The sequence below is a fragment of the Thunnus albacares genome, chromosome 23, assembly GCF_914725855.1.
Source record: "Thunnus albacares chromosome 23, fThuAlb1.1, whole genome shotgun sequence".
Lineage (NCBI taxonomy): Eukaryota > Metazoa > Chordata > Actinopteri > Scombriformes > Scombridae > Thunnus > Thunnus albacares.
Window position 1 is genome coordinate 17,342,359 of NC_058128.1, and position 27,057 is coordinate 17,369,415.

General features: G+C 40.3%; 1 protein-coding gene across 3 annotated transcripts in view; it reads right to left on the reverse strand.

Annotated features, from left to right (window-relative positions):
• Positions 1–25,102, reverse strand: part of gramd4a (GRAM domain containing 4a) — a 52,017-nt gene extending 26,915 nt beyond the window's left edge. For all 3 annotated transcript variants that reach the window (XM_044342771.1, XM_044342770.1, XM_044342769.1), the window contains exons 1-3: positions 24,774–25,102; positions 17,514–17,727; positions 11,261–11,381 (exon numbers count right to left, since the gene is read on the reverse strand). In XM_044342771.1, coding sequence (XP_044198706.1) covers positions 11,261–11,381; positions 17,514–17,727; positions 24,774–24,802 — 364 coding nt within the window. In that variant the 5' untranslated portion in view covers positions 24,803–25,102. The remainder of the gene's footprint in view (positions 1–11,260; positions 11,382–17,513; positions 17,728–24,773) is intronic.
• Between the last annotated feature and the right edge of the window lie 1,955 nt (positions 25,103–27,057).

Consider the following 27,057-nt stretch of genomic DNA (forward strand, 5'->3'; position numbering starts at 1 on the left):
GGAATCAATTTCAAAGTTAAAAAAGTAAATTCTCACACACACTTATCACCTCTGCGTTGATTGAATAAAAAGTGTCAATGTTTCGGACCTTTCTGAAGAAGGTCAGTCATAAAGTGACATAGTGCTTAAATACAATCCATAACTCCATGACAGTCCATCACACAAACTATTTGGGGGGATTTGGCAGTAAGTTGGATTTGTTTCACAGGACATTTTACAGGAAGACCCCGAGATCCAAGTCCTAGTTCCTAATGGTGTGAAAGTCTCAAGACATATCTGTCATAAAGTGACACAGTGCTTAAATACAAGGATCTTCCTTTCAACACAGCAGGACTTCCCGTCCTTTCAACACAGCAGGACTCCCTTTCCTTTCAACACAGCACCCGCAATTAAACAACCCGCACACTGAACTGGTAACTATGTCTAATCCTGTTGAATTCGTTTAAACATCTGAATTCGCACCAGAAGACTATGAAAGAATATTTGATGGATTTGAACTATGGACAAATGAGACTGGACCAGATGATTCTCTTTGAAAATTGGAAAACCTGACCAGAAAGGAAATAAGAATGAATCTACACAGAATCTCCCTGACCAATAACTTTGCCAAGAAAATCATACCCCGGAGTTTAAGAATTCAAAAGGAATCCACTCTATGCACAGACAATGAGCCCTTCTGTAAACAATGGACTTAATAAATGCTCAATCAATCTAATGGCATTAATTGTCAGTGAAATCATAGAGGACCTGAAAAAAAACACAACATAGACACAACAAAATTCAATGAAAACATGGAGATGGTCAAGAAATTGAAGCTTGAACTAGAAGACACCCTGATCACAAAAAAAACTGAAAAATTTCAACGGGATGAAGTTTATACTTGGCAATATAAGAATACAACACTCACAGGAACTTTTACAAACAAAAGGGGTACTTCCCCTACCACTACATCCAACAGTGAATATACATCAGACGGATCAGTGAAGTCAGAAGTTTTTTTAGGCCGAAAAATGGGGCGGAACAAAAGACAGAGAAAGACCAGACATGGAAAGAGACGGTGTGGGGAATGATTTCTATTGGCAACGCTGTGGTTGTGCTATGGGCACAGTTGTGGCACCAAACTACGCAAAACTCGATGTTGTCCTTCCTTATCGGAAACATATCATCTACTGGAAAAGGTTTATTGATGATATAACATTTCTCTGGACAGATGGTGAACAGAAACTTGATTTCACCACATAGCTGAACGACAGAGGTCCATCACTCAAGTTCAAGCTGGAGGTAAACTACTTGAACCCACAGATCATAATAACCTTCTCAGAACAGACATCAATCCACAGTATATTAAGGATGCTATCCCCGTTAGTCAGTTTCACAAACTACAAAGGATCTGTAGCACACCAGAGTCTTTGGAACAACATGTGGATATTATGAAGGTGAATCAAGGAGAGAGGATATGTTGATGAACAACTAAACACAGCACTGAATAAAGTATTTGGAGATTCAAAAGTAAAAAAAGCCTCTGCCAAATCTTCCATGATATGTGTTCTTAGATACTCAAACAGAGCACAGCGAATTGAATATTCAATCATAAAACATAAGCATATCCTAACCAGTGACCCACAAGATGGTGAACTGTACAAAGAACCTCCCAGGATAACCTTTCGTAGAGGAAGAAACCGTAAAGACATATTGGTAGACTCAGAATGCCTCTATACTAAACCAAACCAACTGCTGTCACCCTTACCAGAGGGTCATTTTAAATGTAGTCAATGAACTCAATGTAAACACACAACTAAGTGCTTATCCTTCTTCCATCCTGTAACAGGAAAAGAGTATAAGATTCGGGGCACAATTTCCTGTACAACCACTGGAGTCATATATCTCATCAAGTGTCCTAGTGGTAAAGTATACATCGGCATGACAACCAGATATTTTAAGACTAGAATGGCGAACATCGTTCTTCTATAAGAAATGCAAACGAAGACAGTTCAGTTGCCCTCATTTTGCACATATGAAACATCCCCCGACCTCATACTGTTATACTGGTATCGATAGACTTCAAATTTCCAGATGAGGAGGTAACTTAAAGGAAGCCCTCCTGAAACATGAAGCATATTGGATTACTACATTACAGACTCTCACACCATTAGGAATGAACAAGGACTTGGATCAAGGCTTTTTTCAAAGTTGGAAACACACATACGAAAATAAATCCATAGTACACATGTAGACAGGTCTGAATTTTGTATGAGTTTAAGTGGCAAATGCTTTATTTTCCAAAGTATCCTACTTGAAATCTCCACAGCTAACATGAAAAGACACAGTTGGTGAAGTAGGTAAAAAAAAAAACCCCGCTCCGCCCCATCTACATGACCCATCATGTCTTTTTTTTTTGTCATCAACTTTTTTTTTTATTTCTTTTTCCCCATGTAGTTTGGTAAGGGTAGAGGGCACATAACACAAACATGCATCAAAAACGCAGACAGGATGTGTCAACACGTGTCTAGGGTTTTTACATCCGAAAAAACAGAACAAAGACAAATAGCCCAGACCGACCTTTTCAACTACTCTGGCCAACTGGCCTTTTTCAAGGAGACATTGTGACATATCACAGTAGGAAAAGCACAGGTATAAATAACAGGATTAATGATGGTTGAATTCCATTTGGCTACTTCAGTTTCAGGGTCCTGGTTTTTGTGTGCTGGCTCACTGTCAGAGCTTAGTGGGACACTTGAATACAGCAGAACCATTGTTAATGTTTTTAATAACATTGTGCTTTTTCCTACTAAAACAAGATTAAATGTGAAATGAAATATGCAGGGAATTACATGATATATTACCAAACAACTAATAACAATGATGAAGGTGTACTGCACACTGTCCCGCCCTTAGAAATGCAACAAAACTAACAGGGGTCTGAGAGAGCTGTCAATCAAGCACAGTCTGTACACACCACAGTATAAGAAGAGGTCTGATCAGTTAAATAAAGTCAAAGTGAACATGTGTGAGTGAACTAATAGCTAGGTATTATTTTTTCTATGTCTATCAGTGGGGAATGAGACATTTCCTAATGTCTGTTTGAAATACTGAACTGGGATGAACTTGTTATTCTGCGTGGTTTCCCAATACCAGCAGATTTATCGAGCACCAGATGGTATTGTGAAAAACTCATTGCATTACAGACCTACTGCAATTCATCTCTGGATCCATTAGCTATCAGTTGTGCTGCTGCTGCTACTGCTACTGCTTTGTGAACATTTGTGTGTAGCCTTGTGCCGTGTGTGTGTGTGTGTGTGTGTGTGTTCGTCTACCCGCTGTGAAGTAGGACAGCAGCTAGGACACTGTATTGATCAGCCAGCCACTGTAGAGCACACAGTCAGGCCTGTTCCCCTGCAGTGACCTTCAATACACGACCTTAAACAGGATAGCCTCACTCTCACTCGCACACATCTCTCAAATGTTATGGAACTAAGAGCGGTAAAGCCAATAAACCCAATTAAAAACAGGGCCTGCCTGTAAACACAGAGCAATGTGAGAATATGGAAGCCCAACAAACACATACACGCTTCGGCACACTGGGATGAGGATGGATGTCAAAAGAAAGAAAAAAAAAAAAATCCCGTGCTTCTGCGTGATCATCAATTTGACTCGTGTGCTCCATAGCTACATGTGTTTTGTTTTTTTTACCTTGCCAATATTCCTTTTGGAGTACAAATTTCAATAAGCCAATAATAAAAACGAGGCAAGGGAGTAGAAGCAAAAAGGACACAAAGGGAAAGGAAAAACAAGACAGTGGCCCTTAGAGGAAGGAGTGAAAGAAAATATGGATGAAAGGAGGAGAGAGCTATGGGAAGGCAGAGAAAGGAGGTGATAAAAGCTCAGCACTTTAAGCCAGCTCATATAATTACTGTACATGAGGTGATTTCCACTGGCACTCCCTTCTGCCACTTCTGCCCTTCTGCTCTTTTACCACCAGTCAGTTGAGCTCAGCTCTGTGGCCCACGGGACACATATTATTTGATATATTCCTCTGCTTTTACGTCTGATACTACTATAATCATATAACTATCACAAGGTTATCACTCAAGGAAACTGTGTTCTCAGAGTGGCGTACAGTGTGTGCAGACTGAGAGGCACAGAAACATACCTCCACATATTCCCATGATGGTCATTGCACACCCACACGTATACACACACGCGCACACACACAGCAAGCGCAGTTTTATATTAAAACATTTGCATGATTTACATCTCCATTATGTTTGTGTCTTCTGTGGTTGCTGCTATAAATTTCCTACCGTACAGAGCTCTGCAGAATAGAGGATGAAGCAGCCAGTCTGCATATAATAAAGAACTGGCTGATCAAGTCAGTATCTGACTACTAAGAATTCATGATTTGAAATTTCTCTCATTTTGGATTTTAAGATATACCATTTTAAAAAAAAAAAGGTGCTACAAAAAACATTTTAACACAAAAAAGTACATACTGTTGACATTTGGTGTGATATGGATAAAATCTTCTATCATATATGTAATTTTATTACACATTACATTTCCTTGAAGGTAAATCGAAAAAGTACCTATAGATAAAATAACCAGATGAGAATGTTTCTTGGTTTATCCACTGAATAAAATACCTGACAGATCAAGATCCTTCAACTTGATGCAACAATGTTAATCCAATATTGCCATGAGGAAAGCTTACTGATTGATTTACAACGTATTTATATTATCATATTGGCAAAATAAAGAGATTCAATGCAATAACACAAACCAGGCACATGATATAATTGCTGAAAACGAAGAAGAGAGCGCAAGGAAACATACGTGTGAGACAGCAGAAGGCCATCATGAACCCCTGCTGCATATGTGTGTGAGTGTGTGAGCCTTCAATGTGATCTCATGTCCGGAAACATGGTTACAAATTAACCAATTAAGTGCCCTCAGAATAGCACTGGTCAATCACATCAACAAATGCCAAGGGGAAAGACATGGATCACTGTATCTACACACACACACACACACACACACACACACACACACACACACACACACACACACACACACATAAACACACAGCATCTGGAATGGAAACTCATGCCTCCTGTGAAGGCAAGACACAATATACTTAAGCAGTGTGTTTGTTTTAGCATAAAGCGTGGGCTCCAGCTTTATTTTAGGGAGCAGAGAGATACGTCAGAGAGTGAAAGAGAAAGAGAGAGAGAGAGAGAGAGAGTGCAAGCCTACACCCACTTCACTCTGAGTGTGAAACAGATCCGAGAAGCCCAAATCATTTCTTGGGTGAAATGCTGATGCACCATTAGAGAAATGAGCACTAAACCAAAACACACTCCGAGGTTGGGAATAATGAGTCTCAGTTCATTTAGTTCCTATTCCAAAACATTGCTTCATTTTAAAATAATATAAAATGTGCAAAAGACCAAAACATCTTTTCATCCCCACAGTGAAAGAAACCCCACTGTGAACTTTTTTCTTTTATTGCCTTTATTTGAGAATCAGTGTAGCAAGAACTTAAGAATTTAAGAATTGAACTGTAAACTGAAATTAGGCGTGGGTGGACTGGAGGGGGGGTGGGGGCTGTTAAAAGGTAGCAGCGGCAGAAGTGGAACTCATTCATATTTAAGGTGCTGGGCTGATGGTCTTATCTAGAGCAACTTAAAATTAACAAGCAGGATGTGCTGGCTGTTAGAGTTCAAATCTGTGACCTTTACATTATGAAAGTCTTCTAAATGAACTATGACTGAGTTAGTTAAGAATTCAGCTAATAATTATTTTCACTATTGACCTTTTAAAATAGCAAAAAAAAAAAAAAAGTCCATCAAGCTGGTATTACATGCATGTCCCCTTAGGATGAAATATAACTTTGCTGATCCCCTGACTTTTTATCTAGCACCATCATCGAGTCAGAATTTCAAATTGTCCAATACTTTGGTTTATCACCAAATAAGTGCAAAACTACTGACATCCTCAGCTGCAACAGCCTCAGATGTGCTTTGTGTTTAGTGCTAAGTAGCAAGTAGCTGAACTAAGATGGTTGACATCATAACTACCGTATGGGCTTGAATATAAGATGATATTTTATTCTGGAAATTATATTTGAAAAAGTGGGATCATCTTATATTAGAGGACAAGACAATTCACATATTCACAAGATCAAATATTATATTTGAATGGAGAGTGTACCACTATAACACTGGCTCCTACAGAGAGCAACAACAGTGTTGCATTATGGGTTGTTTGTAGCCTTAATGTTGCTAGGCTAGCAAGTGTATTCAGGTCTGTTTATAGAGTGTCTTTTGGAGTTAGTCAGCCCTAAAAGTGTTTAATGAGCTAAGTTTAACCTACAGGAGTGTCTTAAGGTTTGTCTAACCTGTTTTTCTGCTGTGGAGGAAATAAATTCATTACAAATGAAAATGAGTCTGAAGCGCCTTCTGATGTCTTTACTGCAGAAACAGATCGGGGACCAAATCGTCTGTCAAGCAGCCAAGAATTATACTGCTGTCACAGATGATTATGAGCTCAAACGCTCGGAAAAATGCTAACTGTCGGAAAAAATATTTTTGACCGTTTCCAAGAGCCTGGCAGGAGAGAGAATGCAAGTATGTGACTGATAGACAAAATATACAAATGTGGAATCTATGTTCTCCTTTAATGGAAGTATTAAACCTTTTTTTTTTTTTTACTAGAGGAAGGCTTCAAGGATGAGGACTTTCTTGGGTAAATAGTATCTTAAGGAAACTTTCCCAACAGGAAAAGTGTGAAAGTGTGCTCTATCTTCAAAAAGTCTTTCCAAAAACAGCTGTTGGAAAAGGGGATGGGGTGTCATCTTATATTCCAGCCAATATGGTATCGGTATCATACCTGCTAAATGTAAAAATGTTAGCATGCTAACCTTAGCATTTAGCTCAAAGCACCACTTTCCCTGTGTACAGCTTCACAAAGACTCTTATTCTTCTTTTTACATCCTTGCACTTACACTAACTATGGCTAGTCTTCTCACAGTGTGGCATGTTCTTTTCCTACACTACATATGCTCCAGCAAAGCCCTTACACAACACATAAACCCATAACTTCGTGCTACAACAAATCTTTTGTTTAGCCTGGCTAATCTGATTAGCTTTACCTAACAACATCCTATATATAAGCATATAAGTCTGTATTCATCTGTTCTCGACACATAACTGAGAACATGATGAATACACACTTCTGTAAGTTTTAAAGCAAGCTATACTGGTGGAGGGTTCACACACACTCACCAGTCCATTGTTTATTGTATGATGACTACACAAAAGGACAGGAAAGGAGGAGGAGAATGCGAAGGAAAATAGTAGAAATAGAATACACAGTAACTAGAGTGCAGAGCAGAGAGCTCAGGACTCCATTAGGTGCTAATGGATTGTCACGCTTCAGTGTTCCCTCAAGTACAATTGCGCCGGCCGGAGACAGGACGATAGATTGAGAGGCATGAGAGAAATGGATAACCAGAGAGTGAGAGGAGAAAGGAGAAACAGGAGCGGCAGAGAGCTACAAGAAAGCAGAGGGAATAAAAAGATGAAGCACTTGAGGTAATGTTAGTAGAAAAAACAACATTACCCAGAGGTACTACTACCCTTTCACTATCAACAAAAACATTAAAAGAAGGCAACGTGTACTAGGGTTCCTCCCCTTCAGAATCCCCTTACAAAATGCCAAGTGGCTGCCATCTTAGGTAGAGCAACGATGACATTTCTATTCCTAACTCTTATAGCGCATGATGCTGTCACAGCTGTTTTACTTAGCCGGGTGTGTGCGAGCATGTGTGTTTGTCAGATCGTAGAGGAATCCGAGAAGATCATACCATCATCACTGTGTCTGACAGAGAGAAAGGATGAAGGGAAAGGGATATCAAAAGCACAATGAAAGAGGAGAGGGAGGGAGGGAGGGGGGGGGGACAAATGAGCAAAAAGAGAGCTCCAGAGAGATGGAGAGCAGGGAGTGGCAGGCAGGATCTGAAAGAGCAGCTCAGCGGGATGGAGAGAAAAAGGCAAAGAGAGCTCTAGAGGATTTTTTTTTTTTTAAAGGAAAGGAGGAGGGGGAAAAAATGGACAGAACACAAGCAAGGAAAGGGCAAACAGGAAGGAAGAGGGAGCTCATCTAGCTAGCATCCTGACATTGTGACAATAAGTCCAGTCCTTTTAGCTAAGGCACAGGCATTATGGGAGAGGACATAGCCTGAGGTATTTTCTTTCACACACTCTCTCCCTGTGTGTGTCTCTCTCTCTCTAATAGACATACACAGTAGAGGGAAGGGGAAAAAAACTTAACAGTCCATTACACACCACGGGACTGTCAACGTGCTGCACGGTAAAGGACAACCAGTGCCCCTCAGTTTATACCAGGATAGATAAGCTTGTAAATGTGTGTTGTTAAGTGGGTCGACTCAGTGCAGTTAGTCAATTAATATTTTTACTTTAGCCATTAGCAGAAGTTTTAAGTTCACTCTGAATCCTGAAACAGAGGCAGAACATTTTCTTTCACCAAGGAATGCTGAACCTTGAGTGGGAGTCGTAATTGTGATCAGCGTTTTCATACAGAACTCATCATTCGTGATCATAATTCATTCAGTCTTGACCGTGGGAACAGTGCTGTAGGTTTACAAAATAAGCAAGAGTTTGGTGTTACATGATGTTGCCTGCTATTTAAGATTTCATTATTAACATCCCTGCAGATACTCTGGATTGCATGGATGCAAGGATACGAATGGTAGACATACGGAAATAATAAATAATAGATAAATAAAAAGGTTTATAGTGTAATTTCTGATTCACTGCTACAAAATTAACTTCTCTCATGTAGCATGGTACATTGACTAACAAGTAGCTCAGCAGCTGCTTGCTGCCATTAAGCTTCCTGTGTAATTTCAGGGTTACTAATTTCAGGTGAAATGTGAATTTTGCTTTTACAGAGTGCACATTACAATGAGCCATCTTGAAGGTAAAAAAGGCAAAAGATAAAACTCCCAGGTTTTGGTATGTAAAATGAAAAATAATAGCAGTAATCAAAATGACAAAGCACTGAAACAAATGCTTTTAAATTGAATAAGCTGAGTCAAGGTGCGCAGCAAACAACAGTGCAGCAACACTGTTCATCCACAAAACAGACTGATAATAAAATATACTGTCAGAGAAACAGCATAGTATACACATATTAGTATAGTGCATTACATTATATTAATTTGGCAGATACTTTTGTCCAAAGCACATTTCAATAAGTGCATCCAAAGGAAAGCTAGATGTCATCAAATGTTTTAAGTGCATTCCTCCAAAGAAATGCTTATTCATTTAATGAAGTGCCAGCATGGTGTGTCGAGGAGAGATTTCCATTTCAGGTGCAATTGAGTTTAAAGCCCCTGCAAAGGCAAATCCATGACTGACTATTAATCATGTAATTTGGGATCTAATGTGCATACAGTAAACACCTAAAAAGTATGAGAACATAGCCTTTGACATAGTCCATGTAATTCTTTAGAAAGTTTCTCTCCCTTCCTTTGTTACTGGGTTGCAGTTAGGCGGGGCTAAGCTAGGGAATTTATTACGTAATTAATATCTGCCCAATTATATTTAAGAGAAAGATGATTGACATGGCTATCCGGCCAAGCTGACTTCACAACACTTACTCTCAGAGAAAACAATGCAGTGCAATTTTCTTTGCTTTTTGCTAGAATGAGAATTCAAATTAGCCTGATATGGTTTGGAAGTTACTGTGTTAAGCTAACTAGCAGACTTGGGTACACAATCCAAATCTGTATTCATCAGGAATGGATAAGTAGCTCAAAAGTGTAGCATAGTAATGCTAATGCTAACCATTTCATGTAAGTGAATGAAAGATGCTAAAACACTTAGATTCGTAGTCTGGAAGGTATAGTTAAATAAAAACAGATGTGTGGTCTACTCTAGTCTGCTAATTAGCCGATTAGTCAAGATGACCAGTAGACCACTGGGGTAATTGATAATAAGCTCAAAAGTTTTGAATAGAAAAGCTAATGCTAACCGTTTCATGTAAGTGAATGGGAGATGCTAAAACAATTAGCGCCATACTGCAGGAGGTATAGTTAAATAAAAACACAGTTTCAGGTGGTCTAACCTAGTTTGTTAGTTAGTGGATTATTCAAGCTTTCAACTAAGTAGGGTCCATTTGATAGATTTGGTAGTTAATAGCAAAACGTTTAAGCTATGCTAACCGTTTCATGTATGTGAGTGGAGAATGCTAAAACGATTAGCATCATACTCCGGGAGGTATAGTTAAATAAAAACAAAGATTTGGGTGGTCTAACCTGTTTTGCTAGTTAGTCGATTAATCAAGCTTTCTAACCAAGCAGGGTCCATTTGATAGATTTGGTAGTTTATTCCATATCAGCAAAACATTTTAGTGAATGAATAGAAAATAAAGTGGTACTTGATCTGAAAGTGAGCTGTCAATCAAACATGATCTGAACACGCCCACACAGTCCTGAGAAATGGTTTGAGCAGCCAAATGAGCTGTTTTTGAGCTAGGTTTTCTAATAGTTATGAATGTTTATTTTCATTCAGATTTTTGTGGATGCTTAATGAGACACTCAACTTTGATATCATACATGCATTTTTATGATTTCAAGCCACGTTTCCAGAAGTTTTAAGAAGTCACTCAGGATCAAAAAGACAGGGCTTCCTCCTACACTTCAAATTTTGCATCAGTTTTCAACAGTAACACAGGAATCAATTGAAGGAAAGGCACTGTAGGGCAGGAGTTATAGAAGAGGCAGAGAAAACAATATCTCCACAACATAAAAATGTCACCACTGCAAGACTTCTTGCTGTCACTGCTGTAAGCAATCTCCCCACCCACTTATACTGTATAACCACAAGCTGAATGCCACAAGTTCAGTGCTTTTCTCTGGGACTTGGCAAGAGGGATTATGGGGTTATGTAGGAAATCTCTAACCAAAATAAAAAGGTACACAAGGCCTCTTGTGGTAAACCAAAAAGTCAAATACAACAGTTTGAACACTGAACAACACAGACTTATGCTAACTTCAACGAACTTCCAGCAAACGTTTGGTCTGTACAACCAACAACAAAGCAACTAATATGCCTGTGATGACTGTGAAGACAAATTCTTTCAGTAAATTGTGAATGAATAGCTCTAAAAGAAGACCAGAGAGTGTAATCTGGTCTAGGCCTGGTGGGGTGTGTGTGTGTGTGTGTTTGTGCGTACTCACGTAGGAAATGTTTCTCCAATAAGGCAATTTCCAGGTGACCTTTAACTTCGTTCAGTCGGTCTGACTCCGATCTCTGGAAGTCCTGAATGGCCGCAGCCATGGTGGGAGACCCCGAACCTGCCTGAGTGCGAGCACACACGCGCACACACACACACACATTCATGCAAACAGAACATACACAAGCGTACATACAAGCACACACCCACATATACATTTGCATTCACACAGACAGAAAGCAAAAGAAAGAGAGATTTAGCTTTAGTATACTGGTACATGCACTTGACAACAAAATCCACACAAGAAAGCACAAGCAGGGATATCCCATATGATGTAACACACACATACACACACAAACACACATATTAGAATGGCGCCATGACTCACGCTAATGTTTCCTCTTCCGGTTTAAGTCCAGCTGAAGCGATATAGGAGGAGGAAGGCAAAAAAGAGGAGAATCCCCCTCTTCTGACTACAGCAACACTGATGACTCACACTCCTCTGACTAAGGGCTTTAACTCTAACACACACCAACAACTAGCGACACAACGTGTGTGTAGGTGGACGAAGCGAATGATTGAGAGATGACGACTGTGCGTGAGGTGAGGAATGAGGGACGTGTGAGGAAAAAGGGGTGAGTGTGTGACGGAGGGAGAGGAGAGGAAAAAGTGAGAGGAGAGGAGAGATGGCTGTGCGAGCGGATGATGAGCACTGCAGGTTGAGCATCGCTGCTCGACTACAGCCAGGGTCCTTTAAGAGACTCCTGCCACACACACACACACGCTGCAGCAGCTTCTGCCTGGCAGTAACCAGCAGGGTTTGTGTGCCTGCATAGACGCACTGCAATGTCTTTAGCTGATGTGCTCTCTGCAATAGAGTAAGAGCGCAAGAGAGACAGAGAGAGAGAGAGAGAGGGAGAGAGATAGCACAAAAACTGACAGTGACCTGAAAAAATGTGCTCTGGGAGAGAGCCAAAGCCTAACAAGACAGGCGGGCGGACAGACACAGAAACACGTAAGGAGAAACAGCGATGAGGAGAGTGTCCCTGAATAAAGAAGCACTTCAAAGAAAACAAATGAGAGCCTTCTGGAAGTGTGTCATGGAGAAGAAAAAGGATGTTGACTGAAAGGGAAGAAACGGAGAGAAAAAGGCAAAGAGGGTATGAAAGTTAAATGGAGACGGGAGGATATAAAGAGGGAAAGAAAGCAAAAAGAAGCAAACGAGGAGGACGTGGAGGAGATGAAAGGAGCAGATGTGAGGAGTGAAAAGAAGTTTTACTGCATTACGAGCGCTCGGCTACAATGCTCTTTGGTTTGAATTTTGTCAGCGCTGCTTTTTCAAAATGTCACTGCGCTAATGGTCCAAGGACGATACGCAGTACATAACGTAAGCACACCTTTATGCTGGTAACGATGTCGTCAATCCTCAGTCAGAACCTCCTGGTTATCAAAAGTAGGTCAAGCCCTGACGTCACCCTGGACGATTAACAGCTGATTAATTATTGTGTTCCTCCTCTCCCTCTTTAAGGACTGTGGCTGATATGAGCATAGGAATCCCACTGTCTCGCTCTAAAACATCATTTCTACATACATGCTGTGAACATTTCATCATTGAATGCATTGATGTATACAAACAAGTGAAAATCATCATCTAATGAGATCCGTAAAGGAACGGTGCAGTGATATAGCTAATGTAATTTCCCTAACATCCAATCTCAGCCTACAATCAATTGGCTGTTGGTTCTGTTGAACTTTATGTAAGGTCACTGAGCAGAATGCGTTACAAATATAAGACTAATCGTCTCTGTCTGGTGCGGAATAGACGTGAACAGATGTTGCTATAGACAGTTTTTACATCAGTATTATGAATCTGAATTGCAAATGAGCCACAATCCACAACTCTGGTAAACACCCAGTGATGTCTACTGGGTGAATTGCAATCAACTGCCCACCACAAAACATATTATAGAGGATACATATCCACATGTATCCATGACATTTTAGGGTTATTTTACATGAGCACATCTTGCATTTCTACACATTTTATGTAGAATTTGTCAATGAAACAGTACATAATAAAGTAGATAATTAGTTTTTTTTAGTTCTATCTACATTTATGACATTTAAAAGAAGAATTAACTATTATTGTTTTTCATAAGCTCCTTTCTCCTAAGACAGAGAAACATTTAGACAATCTTTCTCATATCTCCGTAATTTACACTTTTCCTGTTTCTGTTTCCGGGTAGGTCTGGGATTTGCTGTGTCAGAGTCCAGACTTACATCCACTTCTAATTGCTGGTCTCACACACACACAGAGAGCTTTTACAGCTCTCTGTTGAACGCCTTGTCTAGCTCAGCCACAGCTCTCTGCACAGTTTCCACACTGCCCACTGTGAACTCAGCTCTGCACATCTCTTCTTCAGGTCAGCAATTTCCTGCTCCATCTCCTTAATAAAGCTTTCATCCTGGTTCTATTATTTTCCGCTTCTCTTCAGTCAGTTGGATGAACTCAGCCTGACTTTTCTGTATGGGGTCAGTGAAGATCTCAACGCTGTCTGCCACCTCTTGTGTTACCTCTTGTTTTAAGATAGTTCTTCATGTTTGATCATAACCTTCTGCTCATGCTCGTCCTCTACTGAAGCTCATCTGCACTCATCCTGTGAAAAAGACAATGTGCTGCATGGTCTAGAAATGTCTGATCTATCCTACAGAATAGCTCCAGCAATTGGTCATGCTTCTTACGCACAAAGGCTTGTGCTTTTTTTTATGCCTGCAACTCTCTAATGAGGCTAAATGTGAGTCTCACAGTAGGAGGTGAAATACACAAGGTGTGATTTTTCTGCTCATAAACACAAATGTCACAAGAAACCTTCTCTAAATATGGCAGATATGTTGGTCTAGCAGGCTTGTGGTACTTTTGATCAGCCGGCCCATCTCATCTGCGTGTTCAACTTTCACTTTTATCTTCCTGCCAGTGAAACCATGCACCCCACCCCCACCCAACCTGACTTCCTATAAACCCTATGATTTCCTTGCCTTCAGAATAGTACACATAGCAAACCTGTCTGAGAAGAACTCAAATTTGAGACTTTGTAGGAGTGCAATTTTATCATGTTTGCATGCTCAAAAAAAAAAAAAAAAAAATCATAAAATTGAAACAGTTTAACAAACTATGAAAACGAAACAACAACAAAAAAAAGCTGCTACATTAAAAGGTATGATCAGAATAGAGACACATCTCCCACCACAAAACACAAGTGAGAACCTCCATTTGATCTGAACAGAGGTCTTCTTGGTTCTTGGTCATATGAAGTGTCATCAGCTGTTAAGGCGCAATCTACATGTCTTCTTAAAGTTAGTTGGTAAATTTAAACCCACGTATGAGGTATTCTGGATGTCGATACTTAGTATAAAAACATTAAAAAATGACTTGTTGCTTGTCTACAGTTTACATTTCAATGGAGAGATTAAAGTGTAGCACTGTAATCCAAACTGATTGTAGCAGCAGACTGTTATGAGATTTTTCTGCTATTATAGAATAAATCTGTAGCCTTACTGTGACATTGAAAGAGATAAGAGATATTAAATCCTAAGGATATGATTACAGGTTCAAGTACTCCTGACCAGCAATGAGAGTGCAGATTTCTGCATGGAGCAGCAAGTTGAAGAGCTGTTCAGCACTGACGGCTGGTTAAGTGGATTCTAATGATGATTTGAAATACATGATACTGTAGCTTTAAGAGACTTCTAATTAACCAAGAGTAGGGCCCCTGTCAAACAGAGTGCTTTTTGCAGTTTGCAAAATGCAAGGCATAGCGTGCTGCCTTTTCTGTGGAAGCCTACCATTTAAAAAAAAAAAAAAAAAAAAAAAAAAAAAGAGCAGCTTGCTCTGTTTTTTGTTTTTTTAAACTGTTGCTAGGCTGTGACGTAAACTCACTCCAGGCCTGCGGTTTTCTGTTCAGATCATGGTAACTATGGTTGATAAAGTCATATAGCACCAGGTATCCAGCAACAGCCACCACCAGTTTGTCCCAGACCGGTCTGGTTATGTCCACTTGTTGTCATCACCACCACGGAAGGCCCGCCTCTCAATTCATCCGATTGGACAGAGGGGAAAAATGCTAATGACGTTGGGTGCTTTTCTGCTCTGGTGAGTTGAAATTTTTTCCATTCGAGACATTCAGGGCGCTCCTGCAAAAACGCAAAATGCATAGGGCGGAAAAACGCAAGATGCTCAGCAAGGCAAAATCACTTTATTTTTGAATACTGAATGAGTAATAGACATTATCTGTTTGCATTCAGTCATTTACTTTAGATGATGATACCTTGACACAAAGTATGACAAATGCAGTGAGGAAGCAAACATGCAGCATTCGCCCCATGACATTCCTCCTGTTTAGTATGGAAGACGGGCTAGTGTGTCAAAAAGTCTCAGTGCATGTATTCTGCAGCCTGAGGACACACTCTGTCCTCTTTCTAAAAGATGAGGTAATGAAGGTGAAGTTTAGACCTAAGTCATGTGATCAGGTCCTGGAGGATGGAGAGGCAGACACCAGCACAGTCTGGGCAGGATCCAGTGTGCCAGCCAGGACCTATGAAGGGCGCCACGCAGGGAAGATGAGATTTTCACCAAGCTGTAGCAGCTTTTGGATATTGAATGCAATTGCATGCTTTGTGGGAGAGACACCAAGTGCATGCCTTGTGTGTGTGTGTGTGTGTGCGCGTACGCATGTGTGTTTTTGTGTGTATGTGTGTCACAGCAGGGATAAGAGCTAGCTCTATTTTGGGGCTTCTGACTCATCAGTGCCATGATGTGGGCGATGCCTTCCCAGTGGGCTGGTACTCATGCAGGCAAACACCAGTGCACACACAGACATACTAACACCGGCTCACAGGCACACTTGCGCACAGAGGAAAGCACAAGTGCACGGATGCAAATATAGACATGTGTTGTGTACACACAGAGTATGCTAAAAGGGGTCATAGTCAGCTAGTCAGACACCTTTTATGGTGTGAATGAGTGAACCAAGAATCACTCATTCACCACCAGGCCCTGTGCAGCTTTCAATGGGACACAAGAAAAAATGCAGACTCAAAAGACTGAGAAAACAAATGAAAGGAATGAAGTTCTCTGGAGCCTTCACTCAGGAAATGATACAATACAGTGACTAATCCAGTGTTTTCTAAGCCGGTCATCCTATCAATGCATGTGCATGATGACGACAATCCTGGTGTCTTTAGTCATCCTCAAGGATGAGATAGAGCTGCAGATTTCATGAGAGCATCTCTGCAATAAAATATGAACAATAACTAGCGTGGGAGGACATATCGAAAACATGATCTGGATTCTTGTTTTGTACTCTGGGAGTGTTTTCATTCCTTCCAAACCGTTTCATCTTCATCCCGTCCATCTCTTCCCCTCTGGAATTCTTAAGAGTCCAGTCTTCTGAGACTCAATCCCTGTCCTCTAGCCTCCTTTATCACTTTCCCTGCTTTAATCTTTTCTCTCAATCCATTTTTCATTCCCTTTCTGCTGCTCAATATCTGTTCATCTCACCATTGCTTTCGCTTTTTCCGCTCTTGTCTTCATGTCTCCCATTTGAAGATCTTTATCTCTCTCATCTCTTCCATTTTTCTTTATCATGACAACTCATCCCTCCAGCATTTCTCCCTTTCTCTTCAACTCAGTATCACAAAGCAAAAGCAGAGAAAATTGGGCTTAGATAAACAACAAAGAAAAAAGATTCATTAAGCTAGCAGAGGATGCTAAAAACAACATCAAGACAACAAAAAAGGTGAAATGGAAATATTGTTCTGGAAATGATAGAATGATTTATAAGTGCATTAGAACAATGCCGTTATGTGTGTTTTTCATAGCCAGTCAAGGCAAAACGCTCAGCTTCTGAACTGCTCCTAGTGGGGTGTGAAGCCGTGGAGGAGGAAGGAACAAAACCACATCACAGCCAGAACGCAACACAGCTGTGCCCGGTGGAATCAAGGCATACGGATGACAAATACAGAAACAGAGTGATATAAAGAGGAAGAGTGACAGAATTTAGGAGAAAGAGAAAGAAGAAATGGGGAAGGAAATGAACAGACAAAATGAATGATGTAAAAATGAAAGACACTGAAAAAGTAAAAGAAATAAGGGGATGAGAAACAAATCGCTTTCTGCTTCCCCCTCATGAAACGTGCATCTGTACTGTATTATACACACACAAAACACACACATACACATATGCACGATGAGCACTCACAGGGTCTCGCAGGAGGTCCTCTGTGTCTCGAGGAGCTGCTCTGGGCTTCAGCTGCATGTCGTCGCTACATTCGTTGTCGGAGGCGGGTGGCGACTCGGCCAGATCCGGGAAGTCTTCTCTCGTCCTGGGGCCTCGGAAGCGGATCTTGTCCAGGCGCTTTAGCATGGTCAACACCGCGCACCTGGGCTTTACCTTAACATGGCGGACGGCAACCCTGTAAAGGGACACGGAGCACAGGGACTAAGCTTCATTTCAGGAAGTGAAAGATCAATACAGACAATTACTTTCATAAACAACGGCGTTTTGCTGTGGTCACATAGCAATTATTTTATCAAAGTAGGTGTTACGTGTTTCAGACAAGCCCTCAGCAAACATTCCCGAAGGTGACATGCTGTACTGTATGACATAACACATGCCAACCTCTAGCCATTAATGCTATTGAATCTCTAACCTTGTCAGTGTTTGTCATTTGCTCTACTTTTCAGCCTACACAGGAGATGGAACCAGTTACCCATGACAACCACATCCTCGCACTCCTCTGGCAAACAGTTGACAGCAGCGGATCTGCTGACCTCATTTATTGATTTAATTTCCATGGCAGGAGCGGTTGTGGAAGGCTTAATGGTTGTGTTTTGGTATCGGGGCCTGAGATGTAATGATGACAGATAGATCACAGAGGCTGTTCGGGTCATCATATCCAGAGTCACAGGAGTCAAGCTACTGCAGTGTTTCCTCTGTGCTCAGCAACGGTGGCCTGACACTGCAGTAAAACTAAGCGCAGATAGAGACAAAACACAGACAGGATTTATTACCTCTTTAATGCTGACCAAAAGTAAGCCAATAAAAGCCAGACACAGTACAACTGTGCAGTGTACATCATAATAAGCATCCAAAAAGGAGACGGTTTTAAACCCCAACAGGTACTGAAACTGTTACTGGCGATACATCTGCAGGCAAACACTGATAATATCCCAGTCTCCAGTTCCCAAATGTTTAAACTCTGACTGTCTGCACCCTGCAGGTAAATGTTGACTTTCTAGCCACCACCTCCATTAAACACTTTCTTTGAATGAGAACTGCTGACTGTCTGAAATCAGAGTGAGATTCCCCCATGGTATTACTGCAAGCTTACGAGGAGGTCGCTCCTGAATTGACCGAATGCACCGCGTCAAAAAATTGTCACAACAATCCATCATCATTTCCAGCAGTGGCATGCGGAGCCAGAGATTGTGTAGTAAACATGACTGGGTTGTTTTTTGACTGCTGCAATTTGTCATTTGGAAAGGGATTAAGTGTAGTTCTTCGTGTAATTCTCGGAGATTACTTAATCTGCTTGACTGGCTGTCATACTGCCAAGATTTGACTGACGAGCTGTCGGACAGTTTTTCTGTGAATGATTGGCTAACTTGACTGGCTTGGTGTGGGACTCGGTGCTAGTGTAACTTGCTTACTCACTCCATTCCTCAAAAACATCCTAGACCTACCATAGCCTGGTCTTCTGCATGACTGAAAAGATATGAACCAAATCACTTTTTCGATGTCTTCATATAAATACAGACAATTTTGATTTTGATTCCTCGCATGATCCAGAAATCAATCCAGTCCGTCATCATGCAGGACATTCCAGTGGTCTTATTTACCAGACGTACTCCTCTACTACTGATTAATAAAGGAACCATAAACAACTTTCTTCATTTGTCAGACAGATTGATGTTTTCTGATCTGTCATTTCTACTTTAAACCTGTATCTTAGATTATATTGTACTCAGGGAGAGGAGGACAGTTTGTACTCTTTCAGCGACAAATTGGTTATTTTACTAGGAAACATGCACCCAATAATATTTATATTCTGCTTTGCTTTGTGGGAGGACATCAATAATGAAAAAATTAAATAAATAATAGCGCTGGCAGTGGTAGCAATGCACTCTTATTAACTGGACAGAACATCACATTATCTGTGCAAGTACAAACTTCAAGGCATCAAAAGATGCTACAGAGCTCTAACCCCTGCAGACTAATAGCTAATCCGCAAGCTGGTGCTTCAGATGATGGTTCAGAGGGAAGGATGTCACATTGTCACATGTCACATTCATGTGAAAACGTGTTTCCTTGATTCCTCTTGCCTCGCATATTTCCCTTGCACCTCTCCTCGTTTCTTCAGTGAGAGGTAGGTGAGGGAAAACGTGGATGTAATGAAGGGAATTGAGATGTACCGGCAGACAAGCAGACAAGAAGAAAGGCGTAAAAGCAGCCAAAAGTGTTTGTGAACTTGAAATCTAAGGAACAAATATTTCATTTCCGCATGTGCACAACCCACCCATATGGGCACGTATAAGTGGAATTTACCGAAGAGACTGGTGGGTTGATCTTTCCTCCCTGAGGGCTGAGTGGAAACATTTTGAGTGGCGGGTTAATAAACGCCTCCCTCCTATTGTCGAGACATCTGTCAGAGTGAGATCTGTTCTCACAATAACCACCTGAATCCACTCGCAGCCTGCTTGAGGCTACAGCTCACTGAGTCACTGGTCAGCTCAAACTACCTACGTTTACCAATTCATGCAGCCATAATAATAGTGACTAATGAAAGCATAGGGATGCACGTTCTACCAATTTGATAACACCCCGGAAATGGACAGTTGCATTCAGAGTTCCATTGAAAAATGCTATAAACAAATCAACAGCCATTCAGTCTGTAAGTGAATGCTAATATTTACAAAAGACAGCTGTCATTTGTATAAATGAAACTCTATTCTAAGAGCATATTACTCGTTCCCATGCTATTTCTTGCCTCCTTCTCACTGTTGTGTTCTTCAGGCTACCTCTGTCTTGTTTTCTTTTTGAGGGATTGCTTTCTCCGGTCTAGAGGCAGTTTCAACCACAACATCTTCTTAAATGTGAGGATGAAAAAATGAAAAGAGAAGACAGGAAGGGAAGGGAGTGGGGGGGCTGTAGCTCAAGGTCTGATGTGAATGTTACTGCGGGAATACACACAAACAACCCTCATGACTCATTTGCTCAACTATGCACAAACACAAAGACACCATCCACCTTTACTTAACCATGCATCACTTCTAGGGCTAGGGGAGAGGCTGGTGCAGTCATAACACATAAACAAGGAGACAAAGATATGCATATAAAATAAAATAACAGCTTAACAACACACAAACACTGTGCTAGTGTTTGTTTATTACTACATACATTAGTCAAGGGTGAGTAGCTTTACAAGCCCGGTGTATATCAGCGGTGCAAGCCTAATATACTATGAGTATGAGTGAGGACACTTATGTCTTTCTGAGTTATGTTCTGCTAATGACCTTTAGTGGCTTGAGGTTAGTCTTGGCCATGCGGGTCACACTCACTGCAACAGCCAGTCACAGTCATTCACAGATATCAGGCTGTTGAAGGCCCTTTGCCCTACATCACTGTTTCTCCATTTCATAACAAGACAGTTGTGTAAAGGCTTCATCAAACGTTGTAACTGTCATTTGTACTTCAGTTAGTTTATTGTCAGAAAGTTAATCGCAAATGTTTTTGATAAACTGAATTATCTTTTATGTAATCTTTGTGAGGATTGAGTGAGGATTTGCTGCTTTTCTCTGTTTTATATCATTGTAAATTCATATCTTTTGGTTATGGACACTTAGCAATTTCAAGACATCACTGAGGATTTTTCTTTATTTTCTCATATTCTATAGACCAAAAGATCAATCAAGAAAATAATCAACAGATTAATCAATATAGACAATAACAATCAGTTGCAGCCCTACTTTCTACAGTTAGTATTTAATGACAAAAACATTTAAAATATCCACTGTTATATGTAATATTTAAAAAAAAAAAAAAAGTACAAAAATGTGACATAATTTTGTTTCAAATAATTAAGTAGGGCTGCAACTAAATCATTTTTATTATCGATTAATCTGCCAATTATTGTCTTGGTAGTTCGTTCTGTCTATAACATGTCAGTAAATAGTTAAAAAAAATAATCCTGTTTTAATTTGTCCAATCAGTAGTTGAAAACCCAAAGATGTTCAGGTTAGTGTCATAAAAGACTAAGAACACCAGAAAAGAAACACATTCTAGAAGCTGAAACCACTGAACCAAAATAGTTGGTTTTCTGTCAGTCGGCTAATCGATGAAACGACTAATGGCTTGCCCTCCGGATCTTAACAATCTGGCAAACTTAATCTAGCTGAGCAGCCGTACATATTCATCACAGTACACTGATCACAAGCCATGATTACAAGCAGAGCATGTTACCAGATATGCATCCTTATTAGAAACCATAATAATGCGTTTTTTTATGTGCACTATTACGGTCACTGCATTCTTTTATGTTCGTAGTACCATGGCATGGCTACTTTCATCAAAGTATACATTTGTTTGGCTATTAATGTACACTGAATGGTATTGCTGGAAACCCACTATTCGTACATGGTGATTTAATACTTATAAAAGGTGCATGGCCTCACCATCACCCCTGGCTATCTACATCTATGGTATGGTAGCCACATGAGATGGGAGTTGCTCTTCCTACAATTACATCCTATATCACTGTTGCCTATCAGCCATGCATGAAAGGGAAAGAAGGGGTGGGGGCAATAGAAGCACTCAAACTGTGCAATACAGGCTAGAGCACTTGTACAAGTAGGCCACTTTCTGTGCAAGTGTATTTTCTGGGACATTAGGCAGTCAGGTTTTGCTTTAGAGTAATAGAAAGTTTGACAATAAATGCTTGTTAGACGGAAATGCCACGGTGTAGTGTTTCCGCTTTGGTGAATGATGAAAACCTTGTTTCGTTTAACAGGTGCTCTCATTCAAGTGCGCTGTTTAAAACCATGCAGCCCATCCTGCTCAGCATAGGAAGACACTCGCCTGTGGAGCTATTCTCAACTTCAATGAGTTTCTTAAGACACTGAGAGAGACAGTGAGAGGGATTAACATGAACTTTAAATATCTCATCTGCCCGCATTGACTAGGGCATTCCAGTTTTTGTTGTTCAGTTCACCTTACTGCATTCATAATGAAGTGACAGGCGACAGATGGTCAGAACAAGAAAAAAACATCAGGTTACTGCTATGCTAAATAGTTACTGCCTGGTGAGAAAAGGTGTGCTGCCAGGTGCCATTGAAGAGGACAGAAACATTAATATCTTCTAAATCGGCCAATAGCCAACTACTGTATCACCTTTCCAACCTAACTGCGAAAGTTCTGCCAAATAGAAGTAGTACATAATATCAAGTTTGACAGACATTGTTGTTATAGATGTTTTCATCAAGCCTCTTCTTTTTATTTGATGTCAACCCTGGGGATGGAGCAGGATGAAGGGAGGGGATGATGAACTCTAATTAGACCCAATTAGACACAGTCTACTCTGCTTGTAGTTGGAGGCTAAACAAGGGTCTCGAGTGTGGAGAAACATGCACACGAGTAGAGTCCTTGTCAACAAATTTGGAGGAAAGAATAAGACAGAAATGGTAGGAATAAGCACGAGCTTGTATCTAGTCCACTAATGCAACCCTCTGGGCAGCATGTAGTTGGCTGAGCAAAAGTAAAAAGTCAGTTATGGTGTGTATTTTTCATGTCTGGGTTAGTTTTTGTCAGTGCTGCTTTTGAATGGCACTCGTCAGTTTGTGTTTTTTTGACATGGTAAGTCGTGTGCATGATACGTTTGACATTTAAGTGGTGATAAACACCATTGACATGCAAACAACAACAAAAGTAACTGATGATTTGTCCCTTTTCTCATGGTTTTCTGCATTACACCTCTGCGCCAAGGAATGAGGAAAAAAAGAAAAGTGCTCAATAGACTAAGCAAAAGGTAACCAACTTCCACAGGCTCTTTTTAGAAAATGTCAGAGTGCGTCATATTTCTTGAACACATAATTATAGACAATGACAATGAGCCAAATGAAAGCATGCCCTTGTGGTGCATTCAAGGCTGGATTAAGATGATGGATTTAAGAGTCACCTGCAGCAATTTAATGAGCACTGATGTTCACACATGAGAGTTTTGAAAAGGGTAATACAAATTTGGTGGCCTCATACATTAGGGGACAATCAGACCAGAAATGACGAATTGTTCAGGAGACAGCTTGAAAATTATTCACCTGTATAATCAAAACACTTTATTGTCCTTGCACTCACTGCCAACCATGCAGCATCCCTCCTTCTCTGCTGCTATTATTTTACCACGCAGTTACATAAAACATACAAACAATCAATACTTTCTGAACAATAGGTCAATCCACCCTCTCTCTCTCTCTCAAACTGGCTGGACAATGGTGACTCTTGGCATTTCACATGACAGGACAAGTGCAATCAAATTTGAACCCTGTGTGAAGCGTAAAGGGCGAGATCAACTGGTTGTAGGAAACTAAAGCCTGTCCCCAATTCCCCTCTGAGAGAGATAAGAGCTGGGAGGACAATTTTGGTCGGACTGCACCTTTTAGAGCAATACTCTCTCATCTAGGATGCCCGAGCCTTCTACTGGCATGTGAACACATCACCACTTTACAAATGATCCTGCACTTTCAACAAACGCAAGCTAAACTTTGATAAAACATAAAACAAGGAATTATGTTGTTGACGGTTGTCGACTATCTACTTAAGAGAAGTTTCACTTCTGATAGTTCATTTTCAAACTGTTGCCTTCGAAAATGAATGAAACACTAAATTAATGGATTCCTGAAAATTCAAAAATATGAAAACAAAGTAGCTAATTAGTTAACTACATCATTATTTTATTATAATAATAATAGGGTATTATTGTACCTAGGGGTTAAACAGGAATACGAAATGGTCCTTTACAAAACCAGCAATAGACATTCATTAAGAAAATAACGTTACTGTATTGACAGCGGGCGACCGTTAGACTTTGATGTTCATGCTCCAACACTGCAGCCGTTAACCTAACGTTACAAGGCCTAACAGCTAACTATAATGTAAGCTAGCCTATTATGCTGAATTCAAATGTGTCCGTTATATTTGACAAATTGAGGCAGCTACTGAATTAAACGCTGTAGTTTAAAGTTAGGCCTTGAGTTAACTGTTTCAATAAACCTTTAAACGGTCGGACATTTTTTAAAATCCATAACGTGACGAGACGCAGCATTAAAACCGAATAATCCGCATTTTGGATGACAACGAAGATGGAGAAGCGGGACAGACGAATGTCATAAAACAATACCCTTGGTTTTTATTTGACACTAGACATTTGAGGAACGTTATAAATGAGGGGTTAAAAACAAGTCTTCTTACCCAGCACGTAAATCGTAGCAAAGTTTCATGAACACTGAGATTGCCTTTAGACTGTTTTATCCTTCAGTTACACCTGCTGCTCAGGACGTCCAAATTAACGCCAGTCTCACGGCGAAAGCTGCTCACTTGGGCCGTCCATCCCGATAATATCCGCTTGTTACCATTCACCGACTAAATGTCGTCTTCTGCTGAGTGTTGGGCGGTTAGACAGACTCTGTGAGAGAGGAAAAAAAATACCAGTTGCGTCCCTCCTCCCTAGAGAGAGCAGCCCTGACCAGCGCCGTTGGCCCGGAGGTTGCAGATACTAGTCTGCCTTCGTCTCTTGTTGATTTCGCAGAAGCGTTATTTTTTTCACACCCGCATTCTGAAAAGACCCGCCCCTACTCTACCTCTGATTGGCTCTGATTCTGATATTCATATCCTAACCCAATCATCTCACTCACCATGCCTAAACCTAACCAATCTAACCAACGAGGGTAACGGGTATTAGCCAATCAGAGGCAGAGTAGGGCGGGTCTTCGTGGATTGCAGGTAGGGAAAAAAAATAAGGCTTCGCAGAAACGTGCAGAAAGCAGGCATGGATGTGAGCAGGGCCGAGGAAATTTCGTAAGTGCTGCCTCCTTAAAGGAGCCAACGATGCTTCCGAGACAGGACGTGAGCGGAAACACAGGCACCCCTCCTTACCACCGCCCTGTGGCTGCCACTGTCATGTAATGCTAAATTATAAAACAGGTGGGTAAACAATGGCTTCATTATAATGTAAATAAGCATCACTGTAAACCAGCCCAGAAGATGAATAGTAATATTACTGCATAATTCCTAATGACTTATTGTGGTGCAGTAAGCTTAGTCTCTATCTTTTGTTTTTAAAGGTGACCTCCAGACATGTTTTAAGATATATATAAAATACTTTACTGTGAATAATAATGTGTTTGAAAAGGTTTTTACACAAAAAAGTTCAATTATCTTTTAAAATCCTTAAAATGACACCTATTCTTTCTCCCTCATAACAAATTCAGAATCTATACATATGCAAATATATTTCATCTCAGAGGTTTAATTGTTGGACACAAGATGTGTCCTATTTCTCGGTAAAGTCCATTGTCAGTGTATGTGCACAGGAGGTTTCAACTTGCCCCATCACACTTGTGTGAGTTGAATATTGGACCACAATTGGTTTCCAAACTATTTGTGATGTCACAAATAATACTCATCCCTAAAAATGGGATTTTCAATGAGCACAGAGAAACTTAACATTGTCAGCAGGTGAATGTGAAAACAGCCTTCTAGTGTCAAACTCTGCACATACATCATTCTGTACAGTGAAACTCAAACATTCAACCGTAGGAACAATAAGAATAGCATTTTTGAGTGGAAGGGGACTCTCCACTCTCCAAGCATATATTAAAATGCTTGTATCAATTCTTATTAGTTTTAATGATGATTCTATATTTCCTAATAGTTCTGTTGTGATCAGGGCCATTGCCAGAAATACTGATGTCATTAGTCCAAGCCCCCCATACCAAAAAGGTCTCCAAACCTTAAATATTTGGATTACTGATAAATGTTCAATTTTATGCAGTTTAATTTAATTGTGTGCAGTTTTTTTTGAGGAAAGTTCTCTGAAAAACAACACAAATCACTGAACTCTAACTAAAATAGCTGAACTTTCTGTATAATTAGTACCACATTACATAGTTATTTCCAGGAAATTTCCAAGGAAATTACGAACCAGTAAAATAAAGTGCTACCGTTTTATCTGCCAAGATCTAAATAAGGTTTCAAATCCCACTCCAAGCTGCCAACAATAACATTCTGGTGGAGAAATACTGAATCCTGGCTCTACAAAAACTGGAATCCTTTACTGTCTCATTGCCACAGGTTTGACCTCTTGACCCCAAGATGAGGGCCTGAATCCTGTTTCAATGTGTTCTCCCTGCGCACTGTGAGGAATACAGATGGGGAAATACTGCAACTTCTTTTCTAAAATTATTTCGTCAAACATAGTTTAAGATTTAAATAAACAGAATCTAAAAATAGTGGAATCTGCTCAGATCCAAAAGATCCAAAAGTTACTGAGTTCAAGACTGCAGTATCCTAATTGTCTTGGCTCTGTTTTCTGGAATTATTCCTGCCAGTAAATTATTGTTCACACATCCTAAAAATAAAGAACGAAATAAACATTTTTTGTTGCACTAACCTTTGCATGTTTGTTATGTCAGACAGTGGAATTCTCCTCAGGTGTTTTCGTCTGTTGCAAGTAAGGCAATCCAAGTCAGGAGTC